At 44.5% G+C, this 27701-nt stretch overlaps 1 protein-coding gene across 5 annotated transcripts in view; it reads left to right on the top strand.

Moving 5' to 3' along the window:
• LOC148110435 (uncharacterized) overlaps window positions 1-27701 on the top strand; it is an 81584-nt gene that overhangs the window by 14118 nt on the left and 39765 nt on the right. Inside the window, exons 3-8 of one of the 5 annotated variants that reach the window (XR_015724071.1) lie at window positions 1068-1249; window positions 5387-5547; window positions 14151-14282; window positions 24481-24552; window positions 25937-26154; window positions 26440-26624. Coding sequence is in view for 2 of the 5 variants with exons in the window: in XM_087861204.1 (XP_087717330.1) it covers window positions 26611-26624 (14 nt within the window). In the remaining 3 variants the exon portion in view is untranslated. Of the gene's footprint in view, window positions 1-865; window positions 1250-5386; window positions 5548-8737; window positions 14283-24480; window positions 24553-25936; window positions 26155-26439; window positions 26625-27701 lie in introns of those variants that run through there. The other 4 variants (XM_087861204.1, XM_087861205.1, XR_015724069.1 and 1 more) reach the window with 4 other exon arrangements.

The following is a 27701-nucleotide window of genomic DNA, read 5'->3' on the forward strand; positions in this document are numbered from 1 at the left end:
TCTAGGCCAGTGGAATTGTGCCTGCAAGGATCTTGAGGAGGGAAAGAGGACCAGTGTCCCTGTGTGACTAGGATATACCCAGTGGTGGGGACAGTGGCATGGGATGAAGTGCTGGGCAGAGTTGGCCAGATGGTGAAGAGCATCCCGAGTCCGAGAGAACGGTTTGAATTTAATTCTATGTATACTGGGCAGTTACCGGGGTTGGGGGTGGGGGTGGATTAAGGCACTGAGTGACCTGGTCAGATTTGTGAGTGAGAAAGAGCACCCTTGCTTGGAGAGTGTGCTGGGATGGGGGCGGGGGGGGGGGCGGGCAGCAGGACTGGAAGCTGGAAGCCAGCGAGGAAGCTATGCAGGGGTTGGAGCGGGGGGTGGTAGTGATCCGGATGGCTAAGAGGGGTGTGGGGTCCCAGACACAAGTCTCCATTCGAGTTTGTTTTAGATACAGAACCCTGGAGTTCAATAACGGATTAGAAGGGTCGTGAAGACAGGAAGGTAGAATTGAGAAAATGTTCAGTTTCTGGCTTGAGTCACCAGGTCTGGAGTGGAACTATCAGGGGAAATGAAATATTCGGGGATGAGGAACCTCTTTGGCCGGGAGGCTCAGGAGTTCTGTTTCTGAGAAATGCAAATGGAGTCTCAAGGGGGTGTTTGTTTCTCAGTGACCTGTTGGTGTTCCGGGGTGGGTGGGGCTGGGAGGTGAGGGGCTTGAGCCTCCCGAGGGAGAGGAAGGGGACGGGGCTCTGGGGCTCACGCCCAGCACCCCGAAGATCTGGTGGTTGGCAGGAGGAAGTGGAGTGAGCACAGGACGTTGAAAGAAGTGGCCCATGAGCTGGGACTGGGGCCTGGGGACGTGGGGACGTGGGGATGTGGGACTCTTGGAAACAAGGCAGGCCTTGCTCAGCAGGGTCCGGCGCCCTCGGGGACGGCACAGGCAGACAGGTGCTAAGCAGTCTACACCGATCCCGATCCCCAAGTGGCAGAGTGGGGGCTGAAACGCACACCTGTCTGATTCCAAAGCGGATGTCTCTTCTACTCCACGGTGCTCTTCACACATCCTTATTCTGCAGGTAAAGAACTGAGCGTCAGGGGACGAGGCGGCTACCCAGACCAGCGGGGACTCCCGTGGGGCTGCAACCCAGGGCTTCTCTTCACCCACAGCAGACTCTGTCTCCTACTCTGCGCCCACCATGGATTGAGACTCCGGGAATATATGGAAATGGCTCCCCCCGAAGAAGATGTAACCATGAAGGTAGAGACACACTCGACATGGGGGGGTCAGAAGGGAGAATCCAAGTAGGTTTGCTTTGCGTAGGAAACAACAACGAATGACAGTCTTAGCTTTGGGCTTTAGAGCAGGGACGTAGGTTTTCTGAGAGCTGGGTCACAGGATCTCTAAGGCCGACATCTGAGCGGGAACGCCTAGGGGGGTCGGGTGCCCCTGGGGGTTCTCACCTTGGCAGGGAGAGCTGACAGCCCACTGCGGACAGGCACGGCCCCCTGCCTCAGCTGCGGCCAGGAGGGCCGTGGGGGGGGGGGGGTGCCTCGCCGGAAGCCGGAGCAGAGCCCGCTGCCCCGCCCCTGCGTGGGGGTTGGAGGGCTCAGTGCAGCTTGGTGAGGCAGTGGCCACCTCTGTTTCTGGAACCGTGGCCCCGGCTGCAGCTCCGGGGGCTGCTCTGCTCACTGAGCTGTCAGAATCAGTTAGGCTGAGACAAACAGCCTGTGGCCTGATGCCTCGTGATTGTGTTTTATTTGACTGATTTTATTTTGACACAAAGGCTGCAGGAGAATGCCAACGTGCTGGAGCTTGACTCCGTCGGATGAAGCGGGGATCCAGGAGTTAAGCTGTGCCCTGAGGCAGGTCGATGGGCCAGACGGGCAGGGTGGATCCTGGCGGTGGTGGTGGGAACACGGCCCCGGAAGATGGGTGGGTCGGCTGGCCACCGAGGCTCCAGGGAGACATCTAGAAAGTAGGGGGCATCCATCTGTGGCTTCTAGCTGAGCTGAGCAGTCTGCAAGGAAGCGGCCTGCAGTGCTCCCTGAGGGGACAGCTACTTTCAAAAGTGGAGCCCTACGCACTCTGTGGGGCCACCTCCTCGATGGGAGGAGAGGAGCCTTGGAGCAGGGCTAACTTCGGGGTGGACCTGGAGACCCACCCGGGGAAGCTCAGGCTTCACCTCTCTGCTCCTGAATCCCAACTAATGCAGCTCCCTGAGGCCTTTGCTCTGTCTGACCACACACCTTCCCTGTCTTCAGGACGGGGGAAACAGCACGAGGTCAGGCCCTCCCAGACCAGGATCCCTGGCTGTGAAATCCGGAATGCACCTCAAGGAGATTCCTCTATCGCCCCCTGTCTCTGAGCAAAAAAGCGTACTGCAGACAACCTAAGTGTCCAGTGATAGGTAAATGGATAGAGGAGTTGTGTGTACATCCAGCGGAAAAGGAGTCAGCCATGGAAAACCAGGAACCCCTGCCATTTGCCACAACAGGGATGGATCTCGAAGGCATGATGCTAAGTACAATAAACCAGCCAGAAAAGGACACAAGACACATGATCTCACTTACACGTGGAATCTAAACAAAACAGACAAAACCCCAGACTCAGAACAAGGATCGGACTGGTGGTTACCTGAGGTGGCAGGTGGGGGAGGGGGACTGGAGGAAGGCAGACGAAGGTGTGAACTGCCCAGCACGAGGGACGTGAGCACCAGGGACGTAATCTACGGCCTGACCACAGCGAGCTCGGCTGTGTGATATACGGGAAAGCTGTTAAGAGAGTAAATCCTGAGAGTTCTCATCACAGGGAAACATAGCTTCCTTTTTTTTTTTTGATTGTATTTACCCGAGAAGATGGATGTTAGCTGAACCTGTTGTGGCCATCATTTTGCAATATATGTAAATCAGACCATCACGCTGCATGCATTTAACTTACACAGCGATGCATGTCAATTATTTCTCAATAAAACTGGGAAAAAACACACAGCAGAGATTTATTACTAATAAGCCAACAAGGAGACAAAAATGAAACAATAAAAAATACTCATCAAAAGAAGACACAAAGAAAGAGGAAAAAAAGCAAAGAACAGATAGAGACAAAGAGAAAACAATAAGCAAGATGGTAGGTTCACATCAAATTATATCAATAGATGTAAATAGCCAAACACCCCATTTAAAAGGCAGATTATCTGACCAAGCGAAAAAAAGACCCAACGACAGGCAACCTCCAAGAAATCCACTTTAATTACAAAGATACAGACAGACGAAAAGTAAAAGGATGGAAAAAATAAACCATGTAGCAGAAACCGAAGATCGCCACAGCGGCAATATTAATATAAAACACAGTGAATCTGGGGGTTAAGAGTATTACCGGGAATAAAGAAGCTCATTTAATAATGATAAGGGTTCAATTCATCAAGAGGACATTCCAATCCTAAATGTTCATGCATTTGATACTAGCGCTTTAAAACACCTGAAGCAAACGCTGATAGAACTTCAAGGAGAGAGAGACAAATCTACAACTGTCGTCAGAGATTTCAGCTTCCTTCTCTCGATCATTCATAGAACAGGTAGATAAAAATCACTACAGGTGCGGAAGACCTGCTGCTTAACCGGTTTGGGGGTCGCTATCTTGATTGTGGTAGTTTCACGAGGTGTACATTTATGTCAACGTTTGTTTCGTACACTGTGAGTATATGCAGGTTTTTAAAAAAATACAACTAACACCTCAATAGGGGTGTTAAAAATGTAACTCGAAGACTTTCTGGAACGTTTCCAATCACTTAAAACCCAAAGTTTAAAAAGGGAGGGGCGGAATAGAACAGATAAGAAGTAGGACTTCTGGAGAACCCTGGAGGTTGGGACTGAGAAATGAATCCAACCACAAAAGGGTTGTGCTGTGTTCTCCTCTAGGGTTTTGATGGATTCATGTCTCACATTTAGGTCTTTCATCCATTTTGAGTTTATCTTTGTGTGTGGTGTAAGAGAATGGCCCATCAGAAAGGATGAGTACCCACCATTTGCATGGACATGGATGGAACGGGAGGAGATTATGCTAAGTGAAATAAGTCAGGCAGAGGAAGACAATTATCACATGGTTTCACTCGTATGTGGAACATAAGAAATAGCACGGAGGACCATAGGTGAAGGGGGGAAAACTGAATGGGAAGAAATCAGAGAGGGAGTCAAACCATGAGAGACTCTGGACTCTGGGAACCAAACTGAGGGTTACAGAAGGCACGTGGGTGGGGGGATGGGGTAGCTGGGGGATGGGTATTAAGGAGGGCATGTGTGGGGATGAGCACTGGGTGTTATACACAACTAATGAATCGTTGAACACTATGTCAAAAACTAATGAGGTACTATATGTTGGCTAATTGAACATAATTAAAAAAAAAAAAGAGGGAGCAGGGTTCGGGCCTCACAACAGTGAGCTTTCAGCAAATGGAAAGCCGCCCCATCCACGGAGAAACTGTCCCACAGAAGTTCATAATGATGGCAGAGTATACTGGAAAAGGTTTTATTTCGATTGATTGATTGATTGAGAGCACTAGAACGTGTGAGCGGGGGGAGGGGCAGAGGGAGAGAGAGAATCCCAAGCAGAGTCCATACCCTGCACAGAGCCTGACATGGGGCTCGATCCCAGGACCCTGAGATCATGACCTGAGCCGAAACGAAGAATTGGACGCTTAACTGACTGAGCCACCCAGGTGCCCCCGGAAAAAGTTTTAAGTAACAAGTAGCAACATGCTACAATGTTTTCAACAGTGCAGTACTTCCTAAATGCAAGATTAGCTACAGATTGACTCCCCTTCTACCACCATTCTCCACACAGCGCCCAAAGAGCTCTTTTAAAGCAGGAAAGTAGGTCACACCCTCCACTTGCTTCCAACCCTCCCACAGCTTCCCACAACGAGAAGAAATCCGAGAACTCCCACCCTGCCTCTGACCCTGCCGGCTTCCCCGCCCACATCTCCTACTTCTCTGCCCTGCCTGGACGCTACATCCTTGGATCCCGTCCCAGGTGCTCACCTGTCCAGCCTCTGCCCAGAGTCCTGGCCCCGCACCCTCTACAAAACAGCCCCACAACTCACCTTGGTTTCTGCAAATCCCCGCTGGCCATACGATTTGTGCATTTGCCCTTAGGCCCCTTTTCTCCTGCAGAATGCAAGTTCCACGGGGTGGTTATTCTGCATCTCTCATTCAGCATTGACAGCATTCCTGGACCTAATAGTTGCTCAATAAATACTTAGTCATTGAGTGAATAAAGCGTCCACGTGGTTGCCACATGGGGGGTGATGGGGAGGCAGGGGAGCAGCTGGAAAGTAAGTAAGGCCCAGAGTGTGTAGGCCTTGAGTGCTGTGTTAACGTATTTGGGTTTTTTATCTTCTAGGAGCTGGGCGAGCCACAGAAGAGCTTTCACCTCGGGGAAAGGAGCAAAGTTGTGCCCCGAATGATCACTCCGTTGGCTGGCGAGAGTGGCTTGTCTCCCAGAAGCAGAGAGATCCCCCTGGGGGGTCTTTGCAGTGCGCCCCCAGGAGCCTTCAGTGAGAGGTATGGCTTCCAGCGGGGCCTGAAGGATTTCAAGAGGAGGAAGGAGGAGAGGGGATGGGGAGGGTGTGTGTGGGAGGGGACAAACTGAGCTCTCATGGGGCCATGAGATGGTTCGTTTGCGGAGTGTAGAGTTCCTTCAATCAGGGACAAACTCTTCAAACAAAATCACGTCAGAACTTCCACAAGGAACCGTCTAAAAGTGGGGTGGCTCTCCCTGGGGCTGGGGAAGGGGCACAAAGCCAAGCCCTGTCCCCCCATCCATGGGCCCCCACAGTGGCCTCGGCTTGCGCCCCCCCCCCGCCCGGGGCTAGGCGCTCCTGATGTAGGAGGAGAGAGGGTCAGAACACCTGGTGTCCTTGCCGTGCGGCTAACAGACCGGCCCCGGCCACCCTCCCCACCCGCCACCACGCTGGCGGGACAGAGGTCCTCTGTGGAGGCCACGGGGTGTGCTCCTGGGAGGCCGGGCCCTTCATTCCCCACCCCTGCCCCCCACCGCCCTCGGCACCTCTGTTGCTATAAATACGCCCCATGGAGGTCATTCCGCCAGAGAACAGAAGTGGCTCCGGAGCCCGTGGCTCGGGGCTATTGTGTCGGCAGCACTCCTGTGCGAAGCACGTAAAAAGACAAGCAAGTCAGGCGGTGACGCGGCACATGCTGAAAGGGAGAGGAAAGGCTGTAAGGAAAACACAGCAGCACAACTCATAAGCCCACGTTATGAGTATTCCCAGGAGAAGGAAGAGGCTCCGGAAAGGCACCCCAGTCCCTGGAGCACACAATATGGTTTTTATAAACTGCCATGGCTCCCTTCCACCTTTTTTTTTTTTTTTTTTTTTTACCATTTCACCCCTACAATACACTTTTTTCTTAAGGAAATTAAACACAAAACACCTACTGTATATTTAATTGAAAGAGGGGAAAAAAAAAACCCAGAAACCCGCTCAATGTTGAAATGTCATTAAGGAGGGTGACGCAAAGCCGAGAGGCCAGGAAATTGAGTCTTTAAGCTGCCACCGGGCGCTGACGCACCGCCGCACTGCGCAGGGTTCCCTGGAGAGAGGGAGCTGGATTCTGAAGATGCAGGCGCCCAGCCCAGGGGCACTTGGGCAGCCCAGGCAGAGAGGTCTGGGTCGCACAGTGACCGTGGCCACCTTGGGTGTGAGGCTGCCTCCAGGCATCCACAAGCCTGCATAGGACAGCCTGTGATTTCCAGCTCTGGAATGCTGGCTCCAGCTTCTTTGGTACCCCTGTCTCTGCTGGTCTCGAATCCTGCTGTCCCTCCAGGTCCAGCAAGCACCCTGGGCTCCGCGCAGGCATCTCCAAGCCCCAGCTTTTCTTCCTGTGGCCCCTCTCTGCCCCCCGGGGACTTGTGGCTGGAATTCTGAGTTCAGGGTCATGTTCTGCCACGTTGGACAGATTCCCTAAGCCTCTTTATGCTGCCTTGTCTGTAGCTGAGCTAGCCGTGTGGATTAAGTGAGCTTGTGCCTGGGAAACACTCAGCACGGGGCCTGGCCTACTGCCTATTATTGCAGCCAGTTAAATGCACCTGAGCTCCTTCGTTCTGGCGTTCTGCAGGCGCTGGGGGACCAGGCGGGGGCTCCACTGTGAGGGACTCGCAGCCTCTTGGGGAGGCTGACCACTTACTTGCTTTTCTTCTGTGCCACAGTCACCCCTGTTCCTTCCACTGATTGTATTTGGCACTCCCTTTCCTTCCAGGAGGGTTGGGTTTATCGCCCCTATTTTGCAGGTACAAAAACTGAAGTCCCTGAGAGATTAACTAGCCTGCGGAAGTTCCTGCAGCAAGGGACAGGTGGAGCTAGGACACCCCCGGCCCCACTCTCTCAAGAACTCAGCCTCTCATTGATTCTCAGACTAAGAGTCTGGATCTGGGCAAACATCAGGTAGTGCAGGACCACTGATGAGTGTACTATCATGCCTGAAATTAGAGTCTATGAAGCTACTTTGTTCCTGAGGTTCAGTCATGTGTTTTCATAGCAAAGGAGAAACTTTGGTTTTCATGAATAAAGTAGTTCCTAATTTTTCTCCATGTCCTGCCTACGTGAACTGTGTTAGAGGTTAGGGTTTTGCTCATCTTCCAGCTGTGAAGAGGAAGTGACTGATCCGAGCTCACACTGGGTGTTGGCTCTGGCCTTGGTGTCAGCTCCCTGCCTCCTGCCAGGCTTTGAGGACATCAAGCTTGGGGGCAGAGGTGGCCTCTTCCAGGGAGGGGCATACCCTCCAGGCTGCCCTTTATCCTTCACCAGCATAGCTGGGAAAACCTGGCTCAGAATTAGCTGGACAGCTTGTTAAACCTGCAGACTCTGAGCCCAGCCCAGGGGTTTCTGCGTCAGGCCTCGTGGGGGGCTGGGAATCCCCACGCTTCACCAGCCCCCTGGTGGTCTGGAGCACCCCCAGGAACACACTGGTGTTCTCCAGGGAAAGTGGCCTTGTGCTGGTGTCTCTCATTCACCACCACCTTGCTCAAGGCCCTTCACTCAGTCACTCAACAACCACTATTTACACCCTACCTGTGGGCACAGTGATGTAGGAAGAACAGCAGTTTTCACTCCTGGTGGTCTCCAGAGGTCATTCCGCAGATCTGGCTGGCTGAAACAGTAGTGCTTGTTTGGTTATCGAAGGTATGTTCTGGGCCCAGGCCTGGGCTGCGTGGTGCCAATGGACCCTGGGAAGCATGCCGAAAGCAGGAGTCTCCTCATCCCCGAGGAGCACAGACACTCAGGGAGCTACCTGTGTTTAAGAAACCACAAGACAGCATAGAAGCCATGCTTCCACAGGGAGCTTCGGGGACAGAACGGACTGAGAACCTGTGGCTGGAGGGAGGGGGCCTCTCAAGAAAAATCGCACCTCATTAGTTTTTCATTCATGAAGTGATTGATCTGTACATTATTTCTTCTCAAGGCATTTTAGGTGATTTTCAGAAAGCACATGCAATTCAAAATGTAAGATAAATAAGGGCAAAGATAGATTAGTGTAATAGAATATAACATAACATAACATAACATAACATAATGTAATATAATATAGCGAGTCCAGGCCCATTGAGCATAAAGGAATAAATAAGTTGGGATGGGTGTGTGTGTGTGTTGCAGGAGTGGGAGTGGGGGAGGGTGTCCTGTCTGAGCTGACTCTTTGAGGTCCTTCATCTTGTGATTCCTACCTACTTGGCTTTAAGTCCATTGCAGAGTAAATATTCCAGACAACTTCCAGCTCTAAGCAGAACTTGGCTACTCAGGATTCGGAGTCACCCATGGACCTTAGGAACCAATGGCCACAGAACGGACAATGAAAAAGTGACTCAAGGAGAGGGCTTGTGAGGAAGAAGGCAACCGCTCTCTAGCTTGTCCTAAGTCTCCCGCTTCCTCATCAAGAACCTTGGCCACCTCGTTGGCCAGGCAAAGAGGTACTGTCTGTTTCAATTTGCTGGTAATTGTCCAGGAGCCTGGCCCTCAGTCTCCTTTTCATGCGGAAGACTGATTAATTACATGAATCTTCGTAAGACACGCTGTTCAGCAGCCATCACCTTAGAGTACTGGACTGTGCCATTGGTGTGCATCCTTTGAGAGGGTCACCCCGAGGTGTTCTGGAAGCTCAGGCCCCTCTGGACAGGGTTTCCAACCTGCCTTGATTTATGGTCATCTTCAGACAGAAGATCAAAGCACATTCCCAATCCACATTAACTGCGGGGTTTTCTTGGCACATATGTACCAAAGCAGAGGATGCCAGGCCATGAATCAGGAAGCAGAACCGAAAAACAAGCACAAGGAGGAGCAAGGGAAATCTGATTCTGATGGAAATAAGTTGGATTACAGTCTTAAAAATCACTTAAAATAGTGCAGAAATGCTAAATGTGAAAAGGGTGGATGGATTTTTAAAAATTTTATTAAGATGATTTTTTCTTTTTTTCAGTTTTATTTTATTTATTTATTTTTATTATTTTTTTTAATAATAATATTTTTTATTATATTATGTTGGTCACCATACCATGATTTTTTTAAGGGGGTTTTAGTTTCGCAGTGAAATAGAGGAGAAGATACAGAGAGTTTCCGTATACCCCTGCTCCCACACATGCTTAGTCTCTGCCAATATCGATGCCTTGTGCCCGAGGGTACATTTTTACCCCTGATGAACCTACAGTGACACATCTGTCACCTGAAGTCCTACTTCACATTATTCGCTCTTGGTGGTGTCCATTCGATGGGTTTGGACACCCGTGTAGTAATATAGCCCCATCATTATGGTTCCACACTAAAGATTTTCACTGCCCTAAAACTCCTCTGTGTTCCATCTCTCCCCCACCCCCCAAATCCTGGCAACCTCTGACCTTTCTTTCCTGTCTCCACAGCTTTGCCTTTTCTGGAGTGTAATGTAGTTAAAAATCACACAGTATGTAGACTTTTCAGATGGGCTTTTCTCAATTAGTAATATTCATTATGTTTCCTCCGTGCCTTTTTATGGCTCGATACCTCGTTTCTTTTTAGCACCAACTAATATCCCATTGTTTGGATGTATGGCAGTTTATACACGCATTCGCCTTCTGAAGGAAGACGCCGTGGCTTCTTGAAAGTTTTGGCAATTATGAGCAAAGTACTGGATATTTTAAAAATTATAGAGTCTCAGAATCAGTTTCACGACTTGGTAAGGATTCCTTGGTCGTTTTGTACAGGGGTGCAAGAGCAAGGAGTATGGTAGAACGCATCAAGCCTAATTCGGGCAGATGGGAGGGGGGAAGCAGGGAGGGCCTGGCGCGCAGTGGAGTGCCATCATCCTGCGCCATCGACATTTATTATCGTCCTCACGTGGGCCGCAGACTCGGTAGCACGTACCAAGGCACAGAATCACCTTCACCTCTAACAGCCGGCATTTACTATACGGGATGGCTTTGCAAGGAAATAAGAATGTGTTTTCTTTCCGCGTAATAGAGACCATGAGATCCGTGTTCAGGCCAGGGTTTCTTGTGAATCCAGGCATTGTAGGCAAACTTGTGGCCAGAATGATAGGTTTATATTTACTATACTTTTTCTTTTTCAAAAAAAAAAAAAAAAAAAGACAAACCACAGAGGATTAATAAAAGAGCATGTTATTTATCTAAGTCAGCTCCTTGTATTTTTTAGAATAATTTAATTTTGATAAATCTCAAATTAAATGATATTTTCAAGTAGGCCTCTAGGTTCTCTCTGTGTCTCCATCTCTGTGTCTAAGCAAAGGCCCTGACCGAAAGAAAGGTACTCTTGTATCCAGTCCTTCTCTGGCCTCATCTTTCTGAACGGTTAGAGTACTAGGGGCTCTAAGAGATACGCTCCAGCTCAAAACTCAGAACTGTTAGAACTAGAAAGAACCTAGAAAATGAGTTTAATCCCCTCATGTTACAAAGGAGGATGCAAGCCAGTAAGAAAATTCTTTCCCCAAGTAGAGATCTTCTGACTCCAAATCAAGGTATTTTCTGTTATCCTGGGGCCTGTTCTGTGGCAACGCCAAGGTGGAGTAGCCATTTTGTTTAGTCAAATTCTCCTCCTCTGAAGGGCTGCTTAGCTGTGTCTGGAGTGAGAGGCAAATCGAAGTGGGCTTCAGCCAGAACTAGTGTCACCCGAGGGACAGCTCTCAGTGCAGTGGGGGTGGTGAGACCATAGCTTTGCTCAGATTCTGGTCTGTTGAGTCAAAGGTCCATTACAGGGCTTCCCTGGTCACCTTTGGAAGCCCCTGCAGCAGAAAGCAAGCCTACTGATACCAGCTAACTTCTGGCCCTGAGGAGGCCACCTTTTGATTATACTTCCCCACCTCAGAATGAATAAAAACAACCTCCTCCTCACTTGGCTAAACCTTCCTCCAGCAATTCCTGGAGAAAGGAGACCTGTTTTTTTTGCCACATACAAGGTAAGAGATGGCACACTAGACTTTCAACGAGAACCGTTTTTAGCATGAAACGGTCTCTATCTCTAGCCTTCATTTCCAAATGTTATCCCGTTTCTTTCCGCCAAAACAAAGATCACTGTTGTTCAAGGGACTTGAGTATCTCGAAGAGTGTCTCTGTACCCCCAACAAAGCTGAGACTGATGTTGAGTCCCTTGGTTAATAAACCATTAATCCATCAGCATTTGACATGGCTGGGCACTGAAGATCACAGGAAAGATGAACCTCTCGAGAGCGATACCGGATGGCCATGGTCCAAGCTTTGCCCAGCTTACATCATACATACCGTCCTTTGTGGCCAGCCGACCACCCTTGGCCTCTCTGACGATGTTTGCGCCAGCGGTCATTATGACTTTATTACAGCCCCTTTCAGCAAGTCATGAAGTTTTACAGCTAAATTACAAGTCTGTTTACAGTTAAGTGGCAGCAAGTACTTTTAAAGCAAGTACTGTAGATATTTTTATGACTGAGTTTGCACCGTCAGAAACACACAAAGTATATAGGCAGGACCCATAATGCCAGTGAGACTTTTAGGGTTCAGCTAAATAGGATAAATAAGGAGGCTTTGTATTTGTCTGACCGAGGCAACTCTGCGTCAGGCCAAGGCTTGGATTCCGTTGCAAAACCATGAGGTCTTTGTATACACCAATGACGGGTTGATCCTACAGTTGGGGGGGTATAATTTGCTTGATTAACAATACTAAAATTAGGATAATTACCTTGCAATTAAAAAAATTATTTGCTATTGCATGATTCTACTTATATGAGGCATGTAGAATAGTCAAATTCAGAGACAGAAAGTAGGATGGTGGTTGCCAGAGGTTGGGGAACAGGGTGAAAGGAGAGTTATTGTTTAAGGGGTACAGAGTTTCAGTTTGGGAAGATAAAAATTCTGGAGATGGACGGTGGTGATGGTTGCACAACAACATGAAGGCACTGAACGATCCACTTAAAAATGGTTAAAATGGTAGGTTTTATGTTACGTCTATTGTGCCGCAACAAAAAATTTTTTAGAAGCTGAAGACATGTGCTATTGTCTTCAGGTAGAGGATTGGGGGTTAGGAATCCCTTTCTTTTTTTTTTTTTTAATGATTTTTTATTATATTATGTTAGTCACCGTACAGTACATCTCCGGTTTCCGATGTAAAGTTGATGATTTATTAGTTGCGTACAACACCCAGTGCGCCATGCAATACGTGCCCTCCTTACTACCCATCACCAGTCTATCCCATTCCCCCACCCCCCTCCTCTCTGAGGCCCGCAGTTTGTTTCTCATAGTCCATAGTCTCTCATGTTTCATTCCCCCTTCTGATTCCCCCCCTTTCTTTATCCCTTTCTTCCCCTACCGATCTTCCTAGTTCTTATGTTCCATAGATGAGAGAGATCATATGATAATTGTCTTTCTCTGCTTGACTTATTTCACTTAGCATTATCTCCTCCAGTGCCATCCATGTTGCAGCGAATGTTGAGAACTCGTTCTTTGAAGCACATGTTTAACTTCATCTTCTATTCTTTAGAATACAAGATGTCTAGGGTTAATATAAGAGGATTAAAACATTTTAGCTTTATCACTTCAGCCAGTGGATGATGGTATTTTTATTTTATTCATTTTTATTTTACTTTTCAGCCTTTCATCATCTTGATTACTAAACAAAGATAATAATAACCATATTTAAAATTTTTTTAATTTATAAGTTTTAAAATTTATAATTAAATGTAATTAAATTAGAGCCAGGCAATGTTAAATGATGGATAAAGATATCCTCGCTTAAAAAAAAAAGGAATAAAGGTAGAATCATTGGATTGAAGCATTTATGATTTTATCTAATATATTTTTTCAACAAGCCTAATCCAAAAAGCAAAGGTTAAAGACAAAAATATATATATTTAGAAGGACTAAATATTTTAACTATGAATATAAATAATTTAAAATATAAAGATCATGCAATATGAATTTTCTTAGAAACTAATTTGAAAAATATCAGAATATTAAAATTAAAATTTTAAGCATATGCATATTATATTATATTATGTATTATATACAGTATATATACTGTACTCTTCTCGCAAATGTTGAAAATTAAACAGAAAGAATGGATATGGAAAAAACTGAGGACATTAAAAAGATGAGCATCTTTCTTTATGCTAACTCTCACACTGATAACTGCAGTGTATAAATCTCCAATAAACTTCAGACTCACAGATATTTCCCTCCTTGACACCTCCATTTAATGATTCATTGCCATTCTGAATGTAACATCCCCCAAACTGAACTCTTGATTTCTACCCTGCAAACCTGTTCCTCTGTCAGGCTCCAAAATCTTTTCAATGAGACACTTAAACCCATTTGCAGTAGGCCAAATAATGGCCTCCCAAAGGTGTCCACATCCTTATCCCTGGAACGTGTGACTATGTCACCTGACATGGCAGAAGGGAGCTTGCAGATATTTCCTGGGCATGTGAGAAAAGACAATATGAAGTACAGAGGGTAATAATACATGGAGAACAGAGGGGGAAATGGACGGGATTAAATGAAAGGTGAAGAACGAGAGACAGAGACAGACAAGAAGAAAAACAAGGAGAAGGAAGTGGTTGAACATCTGGACTAGACATATAGGTATATAACCTGATGCATTCTTATTTTGCTTATGAAAGTTTGAAATGTACTTCTCTTAAAGAACTCTAACAACACAGAGTCAAGTACAAAATTGATGCTTGGATGTGAGGAGTGTAAAGTCATGCTTGGATGTGAGGAGTGTAAAGTCATAGACTGGAGATATTAATGCAAGTGACAATTACACCATGCTCAGGTAAGAACTGTTATTCTTTTTCATATAGCAGTCCAGAGTCTGATCAACAGCCATATATTTCATCTGAGGACTCGGCTGGATATTTAAATATTGTAGTTTGTTGGCTACTTTTCTGGCTTTCAGCAAGAAAGACGTATGTTTTGGCCTAAGTTTGCTCATCTGAAAGCAAAAATGAGACTTTAAGTTTCTTAAATGGATCCTTTCTGCCCATGAATTGCCATATATGTGTATATGTATACATATATACATATGCATATATATACATATATATATAGCATTATTGAGATATAATTGACATATAACACTGTGTAAGTTTAAGATGTGCAATATGTTGATTTGATACAGACATATATTGCAAAATGTAATTACAACTTTTTTTTTTCATGTACCTGTTGGCCATTTGTATGTCTTCTTAGGGAAAATGCCTATTTAAGTCTTTTTGCTCATTTTTAAAATCAGATTGTTTGTGTTTTTATCGTTGAGTTGTAGTTCTTTATATATTCTGGATATTAATCCATTATCAGAATGTCATTCGCAAATACTTTCTTCCATAATGTTGGTTATTTTTTCACTCTGTTGACTGTGTCCTTTGGTGTACAAGTTTTCAATTTTGATGAAGTCCAATTTATCTATTTTTTCTTTTGTGGCCTGTAATTTTGGTGTCACACCCAAGAAATTTTTGCCAACTTCCATGTTGTGAACTTTCCCCCTGTTTTCTTTGAACAGTTTTATATTTTTATATTTAGGTTCCTGTGTAATTTGTCCTTAATGTGACCAACAAATAGGGTATCACTTCTGGAAAGGCTTAAATATTAATGAGACATAGTGGGCTGGATTGATGAAAGCAAACATTTTTGGAAGACTTCTATGGAATGCTTGCTACTCAACTCTCATTTTCAAGCCTTTCTATCATTTAGTTTCACTTTCAGAAGTTTCTCACGTCACGTCCACACTAAATCCAGTCAGCCAATCCATCTAAGCATTACTCTATGAAGTGCTATTGTTATTCTGTGAAGATGACAAGAAATTGATTAAATTCTCACTACCAAAATCCTCCACAGGCTTGAAGGAAAGATATGTTTGCAGAAAAAATGAACTTTAAGGAATGCCCTCTGTATGAGAGAGTTGGAGTTGCATGGGGCCTGGCAATAAGTGGCTCTGAATGCAAAAAAAATAATAAAAAAATTTACTCCACAAGGAGGATGAAGTTTCTTGGCTCTGGTGCAAACAAAAAGCTGGCTGACCAGTACATGAGGCCAAGGCAGGGAACTTTTTGATTGGTTAGCACCTTGAGAGCATCTATGGATTATACCTTGTATGAAATACAGATATTAAGGAAAATGGCTTAATGTAACCATCTGAATCTGTGTCATTTATAGTTATCTGAATATATGTGTCATTTATGCTTCACTGAGTATATTTCTCTAGATTTCTTATTTATCTCTTTGCTTTCTTCAAAACTCAGATTCCATGAATGGAAAAACTCCTGTCTTATATTGCTCACGTATGATAACCCACAGGTATCGACTACATTAGAAACACTAGGGAAGCTTATTTCAGAATGTAGATCCTGGTTCCTGACCTGGAATTACAGAATAGAATTTTGGGAAATAGTGTTCAAGAATCTAAGGTGATTCCGATGTTGTGTTCAGTTTGAGAACCAGGGTCCTCACTATGCCAGAACATCTATTACTCACTTGATCTGGTTAAAAATAAATCACACTGCCCGTAGGATATTAGCAGGTGCCTAGATCTGAATTTCTCCACACATCTTCCAAAAACATGCAGGTTAAAAAGGAATATAAATAACATCATTCATAGTCCACACTTAACAGTATACTGTGAGGCTGAGATTACTACAGATTTCAATTTGTGTGTAAGAGGGGAAGAAGCACCCAAACTCGAAGAGTTGGCTCTGGAGCCAATCCTGGCCTTGAGCATCAGGCAGATGCTACACAGGCAAAAAGGGGGGGGACAGTGATGGCTAGTGTTGGTGGCTGTGTTAGTTTCCTCGGCATCTGTAACAAATTGCCACAATCTAGGTGGCTCAAAGCAACATAAATTTGTTGTCTCACAATTCTAGAGGCTAGAAGTCTAAAATCAAGGTGTCATCTGGTTTGGTTTCTTCTGGAAGCTCTGAGGGAGAATCTGTTCAATGTCTCTGTCTCCTCTTCTGGTGTTTGCCAGCAATCCTTGGCATTCCATGGCTTGTAGCTTCGCCATTTCAATCCCTGGCTCCATGGTCACATGGTTGGCCTTTTTCTCCATGTGTTCTCATGATCTGCTTCTTTCTGTGTATGTCTGTGTCTCTCTTTCTCCAAATCTTCCACTCATTATAAGGACACCAGTCCATTGCATTTAGGGCCCACTCTAATCCAGCATGACCCCATCTTAACTTGATTACATCTGTAAAGACCCTATTTCTAAATATGGCCCCACTGATGGGATCGGGATGGACATGAATTTGAAGGAGACACTATTCAACCAGAGAGCAGTATTACATGGATATGGAACACCCAGAAAGGCAGGACCCATCCTGAGTGAGGAAATACTGAGACTAGGTCTGAGATCTGGTAAGTGAGACTACTGGCGATTGAAGAAATTAAAGAAGGAAGGTGATGTGTGAGAACTGCAGGGGGCAGACACAGCCACCTAGGAAAGCCCCACTTCCAGGGGAGATGGGCAATTTGGAAAGGGAAGGAGCCTTTGCAAGTTTAGTAGTAAAAAGGTAAAAAGTAAAGGCATTACAGAAATAAAAGCGAGCTACCAAGTCAGCAGTCATAGTAACCCCTCTTGCAACCCCCAAAATATCATCTATTGAAGAAAGTGCACCTCACACCATCACCCTAAGAGGGGCCTCTCAAACTAAGGAACCTAACAAGCCGTTCCTGTCTGCACGGGATCTGCTACTGCTGATGTAGGAAACATTTCAAAACAAATAGAAAATGACAGGCAACACCTGAACACAGTTAGTGTAAGAAGTAAACCTAAAAAGAAAGAAAACATTTCAGCTCATGAGGAATCTTTTTTTGCCCCAAAATAAAATCACAAAGCAGAAGGGAACTATAATACCCCGACCTGAATTAGACATCTGTAAATGGGCATTTGTAGATATGAAGAACTCCTTGAAACAAAAATTCAAAAACTTGGAACAAAAAGGAACAAAAATCAGGAGCATATGAAATGCAAAGAAACCAAGCTCAGGAAAGAAATTTAAGAAAAGGATAATATTGACTAAAAAAAAAAAGAAAGAAAATTTCAAGGCACCCCAGGGAGAATAGATTTGACTAAAAATATAATAAGGGGCATTAAACAGAGACAGAGGAAGGAAAAGAGCCAAGGGAATGAAAACACAGTTTTAAAAAGCAAGTACAAAGAACCAGAGACATGTGACAAATACCGAAGACCTGTAAAGAAGAGTTAGCATTACATAGTTGAAGTCCCCAGAGGAGAAAAACAAAACAGTGAATAAGAACTAAAAAGAAAATTCTAATTCAAGGAAACTTTCCCAAAACAAAGACCTGGATCTATAGGTTAGAAGGGCCTACAATATGTCTGGGAAATTATGGAATAGTCGACTCTGAGACATATACCAATAAAACTACTACACTGTAGAGGTAAATTTAAAAGTCCTCTGGGCCTTAAAGCAATTGAAGGAATTAGGTTTTACATCAAATTTCTCAATAATAAACAAGATCATAGTGGAGAACATTTTCAAGAAATTTAAGAATGTGATCCAAGGATTATACCCAGCCAAGCTATCCTTCGCCAGCTTTGAATACGCATAACTCAGGCCCTGCTGTACTCCGAGCCCTCCCTGAGGGCTATCCAAAGAGAGAAGCTTCATCCAAATCAGAGGGGCCTGGGGAAACTTTGGCAGAAGGACTAGCAGTGAGCCTTGGATATATTTAATTGTAGATCTAAGTCTAAAATTAATGTGGAGACAAGGAAAGAAAAATAGCATAACTTTTATTATTCTGACAAAGTATAATGACACATCTAAAAAACTGGAAGGAGGAAAAGAGGAGAGAATAGAATAAGCACATGGACTGCTGCCTAAGAAATAGGTGGGAGTCAAATTTAAAAACTGCTACATAATTTAGAGTTGACAGACAAAGTAACAAAACGTTCCCAGAGACGGAGCTATTCCTTCAAGCATTAGTGGTCTCGTATAGACTCAAGATGGTTCTCTTTTTCTATCATGAAGGTGCTGGTGCCAGGAGCCATGGGCTTACCTGTTTCTTTGTTCTTATAATAGGACAGGCTTGAGTTCAGGGTAGAAAACTGGAGGAAAGGATCTATTCCTCAGGAGAAATATCGGTCCTAAGTATGAGTGTGGGGCAGGGAGTGGGGGTGGGGGTATGTGAGGGTAGACATGGTTGTGTAGACTTGTGAGGGTGGGGACTTGCTTTCTGACTCATGATCATGCGCTTTCCTGGCTCATGCACTCCTCCCGAACACACTTATGATTAACCACTGTCTCAGCTCAGAAGTGCAGTGTCCGCACCCTGACTTAGCCTACCTCCTATTGTGTTGGACGTTGCATTCCCAGACAGAAATCAGCCTCACCACATGAGTCCATGAAGAACAGGTGTAATAATACTAGCTTAACACAGCCAGCACTTATGAAGCGATCATTCTATGTCAGGCGTTACGCTCGTAAAGCGGTGCCTAAATGTAGTGAACATGTAGCTCTTATTATTTTTATATGTGTTGCCTCATCTAATGCTCACAAAAGACCCTATGAAGTAGGCGTTATTGCTTTTCCCATTTCACAGCTGCAAAAACTGAAACTGAGATGAAGTCTGTATTATATTGCCCAGTGTCACATGGCTGGTAGGTCGCAGAGAGAGCTGGAATCCAGCTTTGATTCACATCACAGCCCGGTCACTTCACCACGATGTTATTTCTGGATGGGATCTCGGACTCCGAAGTGTGTAGGGATGAGGAGAGCGTGTTGACAATGCCTGAGACCCACCACATTTTACAGCTGTAATCTAAGATAAAAGTCTGACGTCACCCTCACCCAAACTGAAATGGTAAAACAAGAAAAGTTTGTTAATTTTTTATCTTATGGGGGAGGGCCATTCTTTACTTTATAATTCCTACCTCTAGTAAATAGAGATCTAGTTTCATTATTTTATATTTTCAAAATGTTCAAAAGTAACTTCTGTTTTTTTGTATTAGATATGTATACAAATCAGTAAGGAAAAAACTCACACTAAATGTCCATGCTACCCAGAGCAATCTACACTTTCAATGCTATCCTGATCAAAATACCAATGACATTTTTCAAAGAACTGGAACAAACAGTCCTTAAATTTGTATGGAACCAGAAAAGGCCCCGAATTGCCAAGGAACTGTTGAAAAGGAAAAACAAAGCTGGGGGCATCACAATGCTGGATTTCGAGCTGTACTACAAAGCTGTGATCACAAAGACAACATGGTACTGGCACAAAAACAGACACATAGACCAATGGAACAGAATAGAGAACCCAGAAATTGACCCTCGGCTCTTTGGGCAACTAATCTTTGATAAAGCAGGAAAAAACATCCAGTGGAATAAAGACAGTCTCTTCAATAAATGGTGCTGGGAAAATTGGACAGCTACATGCAAAAGAATGAAACTTGACCACTCTCTCACACCATACACAAAGATAAACTCCAAATGGATGAAAGACCTCGATGTGAGACAGGAATCCATCAAAATCCTAGAGGAGAACATAGGCAGCAACCTCTACGACATCAGCCAAAGCAACCTTTTTCATGACACATCTCCAAAGGCAAGAGAAACAAAAGATAAAATGAACTTGTGGGACTTCATCAAGATAAAAAGCTTCTGCACAGCCAAGGAAACAGTCAAAAAAACTAAGAGGCAGCCCACGGAATGGGAGAATATATTTGCAAATGATACTACAGATAAAAGACTGGTATCCAAGATCTACAAAGAACTTCTCAAACTCAATACACGAGAAACCAATAAACAAATCATAAAATGGGCAGAAGATATGAACAGACACTTTTCCAATGATGACGTACAAATGGCTAACAGACACACTAAAAAATGTTCAAAATCATTAGCCATCAGGGAAATCCAAATCAAAACCACACTATGATACCACCTTACGCCAGTTAGAATGGCAAAAACTGACAAGGCAAGAAACAACAGTTGCTGGAGAGGATGTGGAGAAAGGGGATCCCTCCTACATTGTTGGTGGGAACGCAAGTTGGTACAGCCACTCTGGAAAACAGTGTGGAGGTCCCTTAAAAAGTTAAAAATTGAGCTACCCTATGATCCAGCCATTGCACTACTGGGTATTTACCCCAAAGATACAGACGTAGTGAAGGGAAGGGCTATATGCACCCCAATGTTCATAGCAGCATTATCCACAATATCTAAATCATTGAAGGAGTCGAGATGCCCTTCAACAGATGACTGGATTAAGAAGTTGTGGTCCATATATACAATGGAATATTACTCAGCAATCAGAAAGAACGAATTCTCAACATTTGCTGCAACATGGAAGGCACTGGAGGAGATAATGCTAAGTGAAATAAGTCAAGCAGAGAAAGACAATTATCATATGGTTTCTCTCATCTATGGAACATAAGAACTAGGAAGATCGGTAGGGGAAGAAAGGGATAAAGAAAGGGGGGTAATCAGAAGGGGGAATGAAACATGAGAGACTATGGACTCTGAGAAACAAACTGCGGGCCTCAGAGGGGAGGGGGTTGGGGGAATGGGATAGGCTGGTGATGGGTAGTAAGGAGGGCAAGTATTGCATGGTGCACTGGGTGTTATACGCAACTAATGAATCATCGAACTTTACATCGGAAACCGGGGATGTACTGTATGGTGACTAACATAATATAATAAAAAAACATTAAAAAAAAACCTCACATTCAACCAACTAGAAAAATGGGAAAGGCATCACCACAAAAGTCACTTAACACATAAGTATCAAAGAAATACTAATTAAAGCATTAATAAAGTAGCACTTTATTCTATCAAACTGGCATCAATTCTTAGAGAAATATTGCATAATATTGGGCACAGTGTGAGGAAAGAAAGACATCATTAGAACTAACGTGGAGAGCATTTTGCCCAATAGTATCAAAATCTGCCTTCTTTTGACACAGCATTTTTTTCTTCCTCTAGAAATTCCTAATACAACATAATTTTTAAAAATATAAAAAAATATTTAGCAGTACTGCTACTTAGAACCAGAATTTTCATTGTAAAGTCTAATAAGGGGATCAGCTAAGTGAATTTTAGAAGATCCCTACAATTAAATATCAAGTAGCTGTTAAAACAAAGCGGACTATTTGTAGCTTTAGGCAGCCACAGTGAATTAAAGAAAGAAGACTTTACAACATAATAGGGATTTTTATGAGTTGTACATTTATATACATTTTTCTGTATATATGTATTTATATTTTTTAAATGAATATGGATACTGTGGTTCCATTTTTGAAGAATATGAAAGGATATCTTATACACAGAAGAAAATCTTTGGCATGGAATACTTAAGATGCCCACAGAACTATCTCTGGGTGGCCATTTTTGGTTTTCTCTTCTCTAGTCTCCTTTCTTTTGCTAAAATGAACATCTACCACAAGCACGGCAGTAACATTTTATTAAGGAAAAGAGAGTGCCGACCCAGTCATCTGCTGTGGCCGAAATACAGCCCCGACCCTTTCCAAAGTCAACATTTCCTGCGCAGGTCACCTGGGCCGGAGCGCCTCCAAGGCGGGCCGAGGTCTGGAAAGCAGTAGATCACTTGGGAACAGCCCCACAGACGCTGGTTGGGTTTCCGAGTGTGGCTTGTCCAGCATGGGCCTCTTCGACTTACTACCCCGCGGTGCGGCTGAACGTCGCCCGGGGTCACTCAGCTCCTGCTCGCGGGCCGCGGGCCAGTGCTCTCTTGCCGAGTGTTGGTTTATTTTATGACCGTCAGAGCTGGTCACCGAGGTGCGTGCCGCTGTCTTCCTTGCGACATCCCGGGGAGGAAAGCGTGAGACGGAGATCTATCCTTCAAGAGTTCTTTGCCAATGGTGGCCTTTGCTTGGCTTTCCTTTCTGTAGAACTTCATCTGGGATTCTGTTTTCTCGTTCTTACCTGCTTCCAGATCTGCTTCCAGATGTTTCACGAGAGATTTCAACGAGGCCGCTTCTCTGGTTATTCTGGCACCTTCCAGGCAGGCGGGCTCCAAGGTTATGAGGTAGTTTGGACTCATCTAGTGGCTTTATCAGGAAGGTTTTCAGAAGACTAAACTAGTCTGTATGAAATTCCTACAGAGTGGCGGCTTTTAGAGCCAGCGTGTCTGAGTCTAAAAACAGCAACTTGGTTAGACAGGGGTCCACCCAGGGGCGTCTTGCAGGGATGTGCTCACGTTACCAGCTGACTCCTTGAGTCAGGGTTCGACAGGTGAACTCGCTTTTCATTTTCCTTGTTAGAAGCTGGTGACAAGAGGGAGTTGGAAAATTTCAATCCAATCCAGCTGCTCCTGCATTAAATTGAACGGGGGTAGGATTTGTTCTGTTTTGTTTTGTTTGCTTTGCTGTTTGTGTTTTTTTCATGTTTGACATGAAAAGTGCTTTTCCCAGTCCTATTGCCCTCAAGGGAAAATTCTGTGAAGAGCCCATTGAGTAGACGGAGTGTCTGAGACTTGAAGCTATCATAGGCTTAAGAAATGTGTATCAAGCTGTAGAAAGGTGATTAAGACCAAGGATGATGAATGTTAGGGCCAAATATGATAAAGACGGCAAAATGCCCAGTCTGAGAAAATTAACATTTACTGGAGAATAGCAAGAAGTATAAACCTAAGTTGGTGCTTGCTATCTGCAGGAAGTAGTTAACCTATCATGTGTTGGGTCTAAGGGACGGTGAGAAGCCCGTCTATAGATGCCTATAAGAGTATGGACCATTTTTATAATGAGAGATAAACCTGATCTGTATTTACAGTGTGGTTGCAGTGCAAACCTAGAGGGGACATAATGACATTTAGAAGTGATGAGAAGTGCGGATGGCCCTCTGTGTGCCTAAACACCAACCGAGGGATTGACTGCCCGATCTGACCAAAGCCAGTTTGGGTGAATTTGGAAATGCATGCGGCTGCTTAGTTCACTCACCTCTCGGCCACCTCCTGAGCGGTGCTTACTATTTACCTTAATCCCATGTTGCTTTTCGTGGAGAGCAGAAAGCACACTTTCTTTGTGTCCAAATACCCAGTGCAGTCCACGGCGCACGGTAGATGCCAACCATATTTCCTAATTTGGCATTTATTTAATGATTACCTTTGACGTGTAGAAATTATGAGGCTCTAGGAAAAGTCAAAATGGCTTTACAGAGACATTTGTAGGGTTTCATTTGTTTGTTTGTGACACTGACCATGCTGACACTGGATTGTGATTTAAGGAAAGAAAGAGGAGGAGGTTCTGATAATAGACTGCTAAAAATAAGAGTAAGTCTGGGCTTTATTAATACATATCATTGTGCCCCCTCCCCTTCGCAACCTCTTCCCTGGGGCCATGGCCCGCAGGCCCAACTTTCCATTCTTCCTGAACACTTCCCTCAAAGTAGCCACTGGTGACTCTTGCTTCAAGATATTGCTTAGGGGCGGGGAAAGGCCAGGAGACCAAAGACGATGAACAACAGACAAAGCAAAACAATGCAAATGAGCAAACAATACAGCCCACTGAAACCTTTCATGAAGCCCTAGGTTACTTAGATGTTGTGATTGCTTTTTTGGAAAATAATCTTCTAAACTGCGGGCCATTGAGGCCGAAAGTCAATGACATTATTTTACAGTCTTCTATTCATGAGCAGCTACGAAAACAATTGCATAGCGATCGTTACTAACACTTGGAGTCCTTTAGTTACCATTAATATGATACGTTCAATACAAGAAGCTATCAATAATAGCAATTAGTAAACAGTAAATATTAGCTGAACCCGTGCCTATTGTTTTTCTGGAAGACAGTAAATGAAAGGAAAGCAAATTCACCAAAACCAAGCCAACGTCAGCCCGGGCACCATCCACTTCCTTCTTCCCTCCTTTCCTTCTTTCTTTCTTCCTCTTTCCATTCCCTTGTTCGTTTATTTCACATATATTCATTGAAGCACAAAAATGTGCCGGGCACTAGACTGGTATCACAGTGACGAACAAATCAATCAAGTTTGTTGCTTTCTTTGCAGGTTAAGGGTGGTTGGGCTGCTGCTAAGAACCACTTCCTATCGAGCAGCAAACAGATGATCAAGAATTATCAGGTAAGCCGAATGGCTGAATCCACATCTTTTTGCTACAACACAAATTTTTGTGTAAAGCGGGGTTTTCACCTTTGGCCCCGTTGACATTTCCAGCTGGATAACTTCTTGTAGGGGCCTGTGCTGTGCACGGCACGGTGTTCAGCAGCATCCCCAGCCTCTGCTCACTAGAGGCCGGGAACATCACCCCATGGGGATAACCAAATATGTCTCTAGACATTCCCAAATGTCAAGAAAATTTATGTTTAGGTAAGAACCACCAGCATGAAGGAACCATGAAAAGGAGTTTTCTTGAGTGTTGTTTCTCACATCCCTGTGTTCGGGGATGGACACTTGAGGAATTAAATTATGACTCACGCAGGACAGAGGGTGTGGGTGTATGTACGCATGTACACACAGGTGCCGGCTAATTATATATGGAGATCGAGGGAAATGTCGGCAATTTAAATTTAAGGTCTAGTGGTGTTTTGTCCTAAACACCCTTCCCCAAGGTCTTGCATTTCAAGAAACAATATTGGCTTTTACTGGACATATTTACAGCACTGGAATTTATTGAGGAATAAAGAATGCATCAGTTAAATTTACTGTGACAGCTTGCTTTTCTTTTCTTGCAGACTTAGGGCCATACACATCATCCCACAAAAGTCTTAACTCGATGTTTACAACAGTTATTTTTCTATTAGTTTGGGATTGGCCAAATTTATGATACATTAAGCTTGTATTTTATGTATTATTGGTAAATTCTTGCCCATTTTATGGCACTGGGATCATAATTTTACTAATTCAAATGATTTTGGAGGTTTATGGTTGTTGTATCTTGCTTGTATGACACATTGTTGGTTATATCTATGATTTATTTCTTGCTGAGTCCTTGGTCAGGAACACAACCCCCAATTATCCACCCAATTATAATATCGTTCCGTGGGAAAACCTCGGCGGCTGAAACTGTTGACTAACTGCAATCAAACAGAGCAGCTTAATATCTGATAAACTGAAGCTAAACTTTTGTTTCGGTTGACAATCGCCAGCGTTCACAAGGTGACAACCGAGTAACCCCATCCATCATGGGTTTCTGTGGTGTGGTTTCCCATGCTGGACGGGACCACGCATGCAGTTTTTTTTACTGTCAAGATGGCCATTTGATAATAACTGTTCTGAACGATTTCCAAATAAAAAATAATTGCTTTGTCACTACATGATACAGTAATCTGGGTTCTGAAAAACCATGCATTCAGGCAATTAGGCACATCCAAGAAAGGCTGACTTCACCCACACCGCAGTGTGGACTTCACTGTTTAGCTTTCCCAACAGAATACGACTTCGCTTGACTCAGTTAACTCATACTCTCTCAATGTTCCATATTCTGCTTGGCCACTTAACACACCAGTCGGCGAGCACGACCCTCATCGGCTCCTGTCCAGCCAAACCCTGCGTGTGCCTCCTGACTTCTGAACGGATGGACGGCAAGACCCACTGAGTCTACCTTTAAAGGACACACGACTGAGGGTGGGGCCGAGGATACGGAGAAACTACTATCCACCAACGAGGCCTCATGCACACTGATTAAGAACACATCCTGGGACAGAAATGTTAGCGTGGAAAAAGGTACCTCTTAGAACTGAGAATATCCCACCCCCCCCCAAATCTGTATTAGCCCACCCAAAGTAAACAGACCTTCTAAATAAAAACAATGCCCTTGCTCTGTACATGCGACTTCAAGATAATTTCTTTCGTGCTGTATTCGTGCATTTAGACAGAAGTTCTGCATTTACAAAGACATTCTGGAGCATCTATAGCAAAAACGTCTTCATAAGTTGTTGCCAAAACAATGCGGCCTGACAATCTCAAAACTCAGTAGCAGCTTCAACACAAGCGCTTGTCCTTTTATAGTCACGCAGGCGGCCTGCAGCTCATCTCGAATGGACTCATCCAGGTGGCTTGACCTGAGGTCGTGGACTGGAGTCAGATCTGCTCTATGTGGCCCATCCCGGGACCCAGGCGGCCCTGTCTGCAGCCTGCTCGTCTGACGGCTCACTACCAAAGCGCAAGGGCCAAGGCAAAATGCACAAACGCAGGTAAGGCCGCTTCATGTCCTGTCCACTAACATGCCATCGACTAGAGAAAATTTTCGGCTAAGCTGAGCATCAGGGGGTCAGGAAGACAAACTTGACTCACACAGGGAAAGGGAAGGAATAAATATTTGCTTAATAATAATCCAAACTATTACAAAAAAATAAAAGACATTTGAAAACGAGACTAAAAGAGCTGTTGAATAGAGATTTCTTTTTCCAGTGTTTTGTTGTTGCTTATTCTTGAGTTTGCTCAGGCCACGTTGCTTTTCCTACATAACCAATTTTTATCGAAGGATTCTCCTCTCCTCCTCCTTCAGTCGTGAGGGTCTGGGTGGGGTTCCACACTCATCCCAAGGGTATAGTACATGGCCCAAAGAGCAAGTTGCGTCCCCTTTGCCACAGTGATTAGTGTATCTTTAGACAAGGCTGCTAACTACTGGGACAAGGACTCTCACTTTGTTTTGTAAAGTCACGTGCAAAATCAGGTGTATTTCTGGACTCTCAAGTTTTGTGAGTCAATTAGTGTCTATGCTTGACACCCCCTATTTAGGAAGTCTAGCACAGAGAGGATCTTGACTTACACACAAATCATTAACACGCGTGTGTCTAGTAGTTGACCCTAAATTATGACAATGCTAAGCTGAGGGAGTGGAGTGGAAGGCATTGAGAAGTCCTGTTTACAGCGTAGCAGTTGGTGAGTCAAGTTACTCATTGCTGTAGCCATGTCCCAGACTACTGTGTCTTAGACCTTAGACCGTATGCCTGCAAACGCTGCTGTCTTAGGGAATGTGGTAGGAGACGTTCAGGATATTGAAACATGTGGAACCACTTTTTGTGGACTTCTAAAAAAGATAATAAAGGCCCCGGCAGCATTAAATAAGCCTATGTTGAAGCTGGCACATCTGAAATCAGAGGAAGAAGAGTACCATTTTGTGGAAGGTTGCCCTTTTACATGAAAACTGCAGAATAAGAAAGTTGAGAATTAGGTGATCTGGATATTTGCAGGGTTGGGAAAGTGTATTTTCTACCAATTGAAAGTTAGCGCAAACCAAATCAGGAAGGTAGGATGTATCAGAAGAT

Source organism: Ursus americanus, chromosome 3 (genome assembly GCF_024610735.1).
Source record: "Ursus americanus isolate L20-20 chromosome 3, mUrsAme1.1.p, whole genome shotgun sequence".
Lineage (NCBI taxonomy): Eukaryota > Metazoa > Chordata > Mammalia > Carnivora > Ursidae > Ursus > Ursus americanus.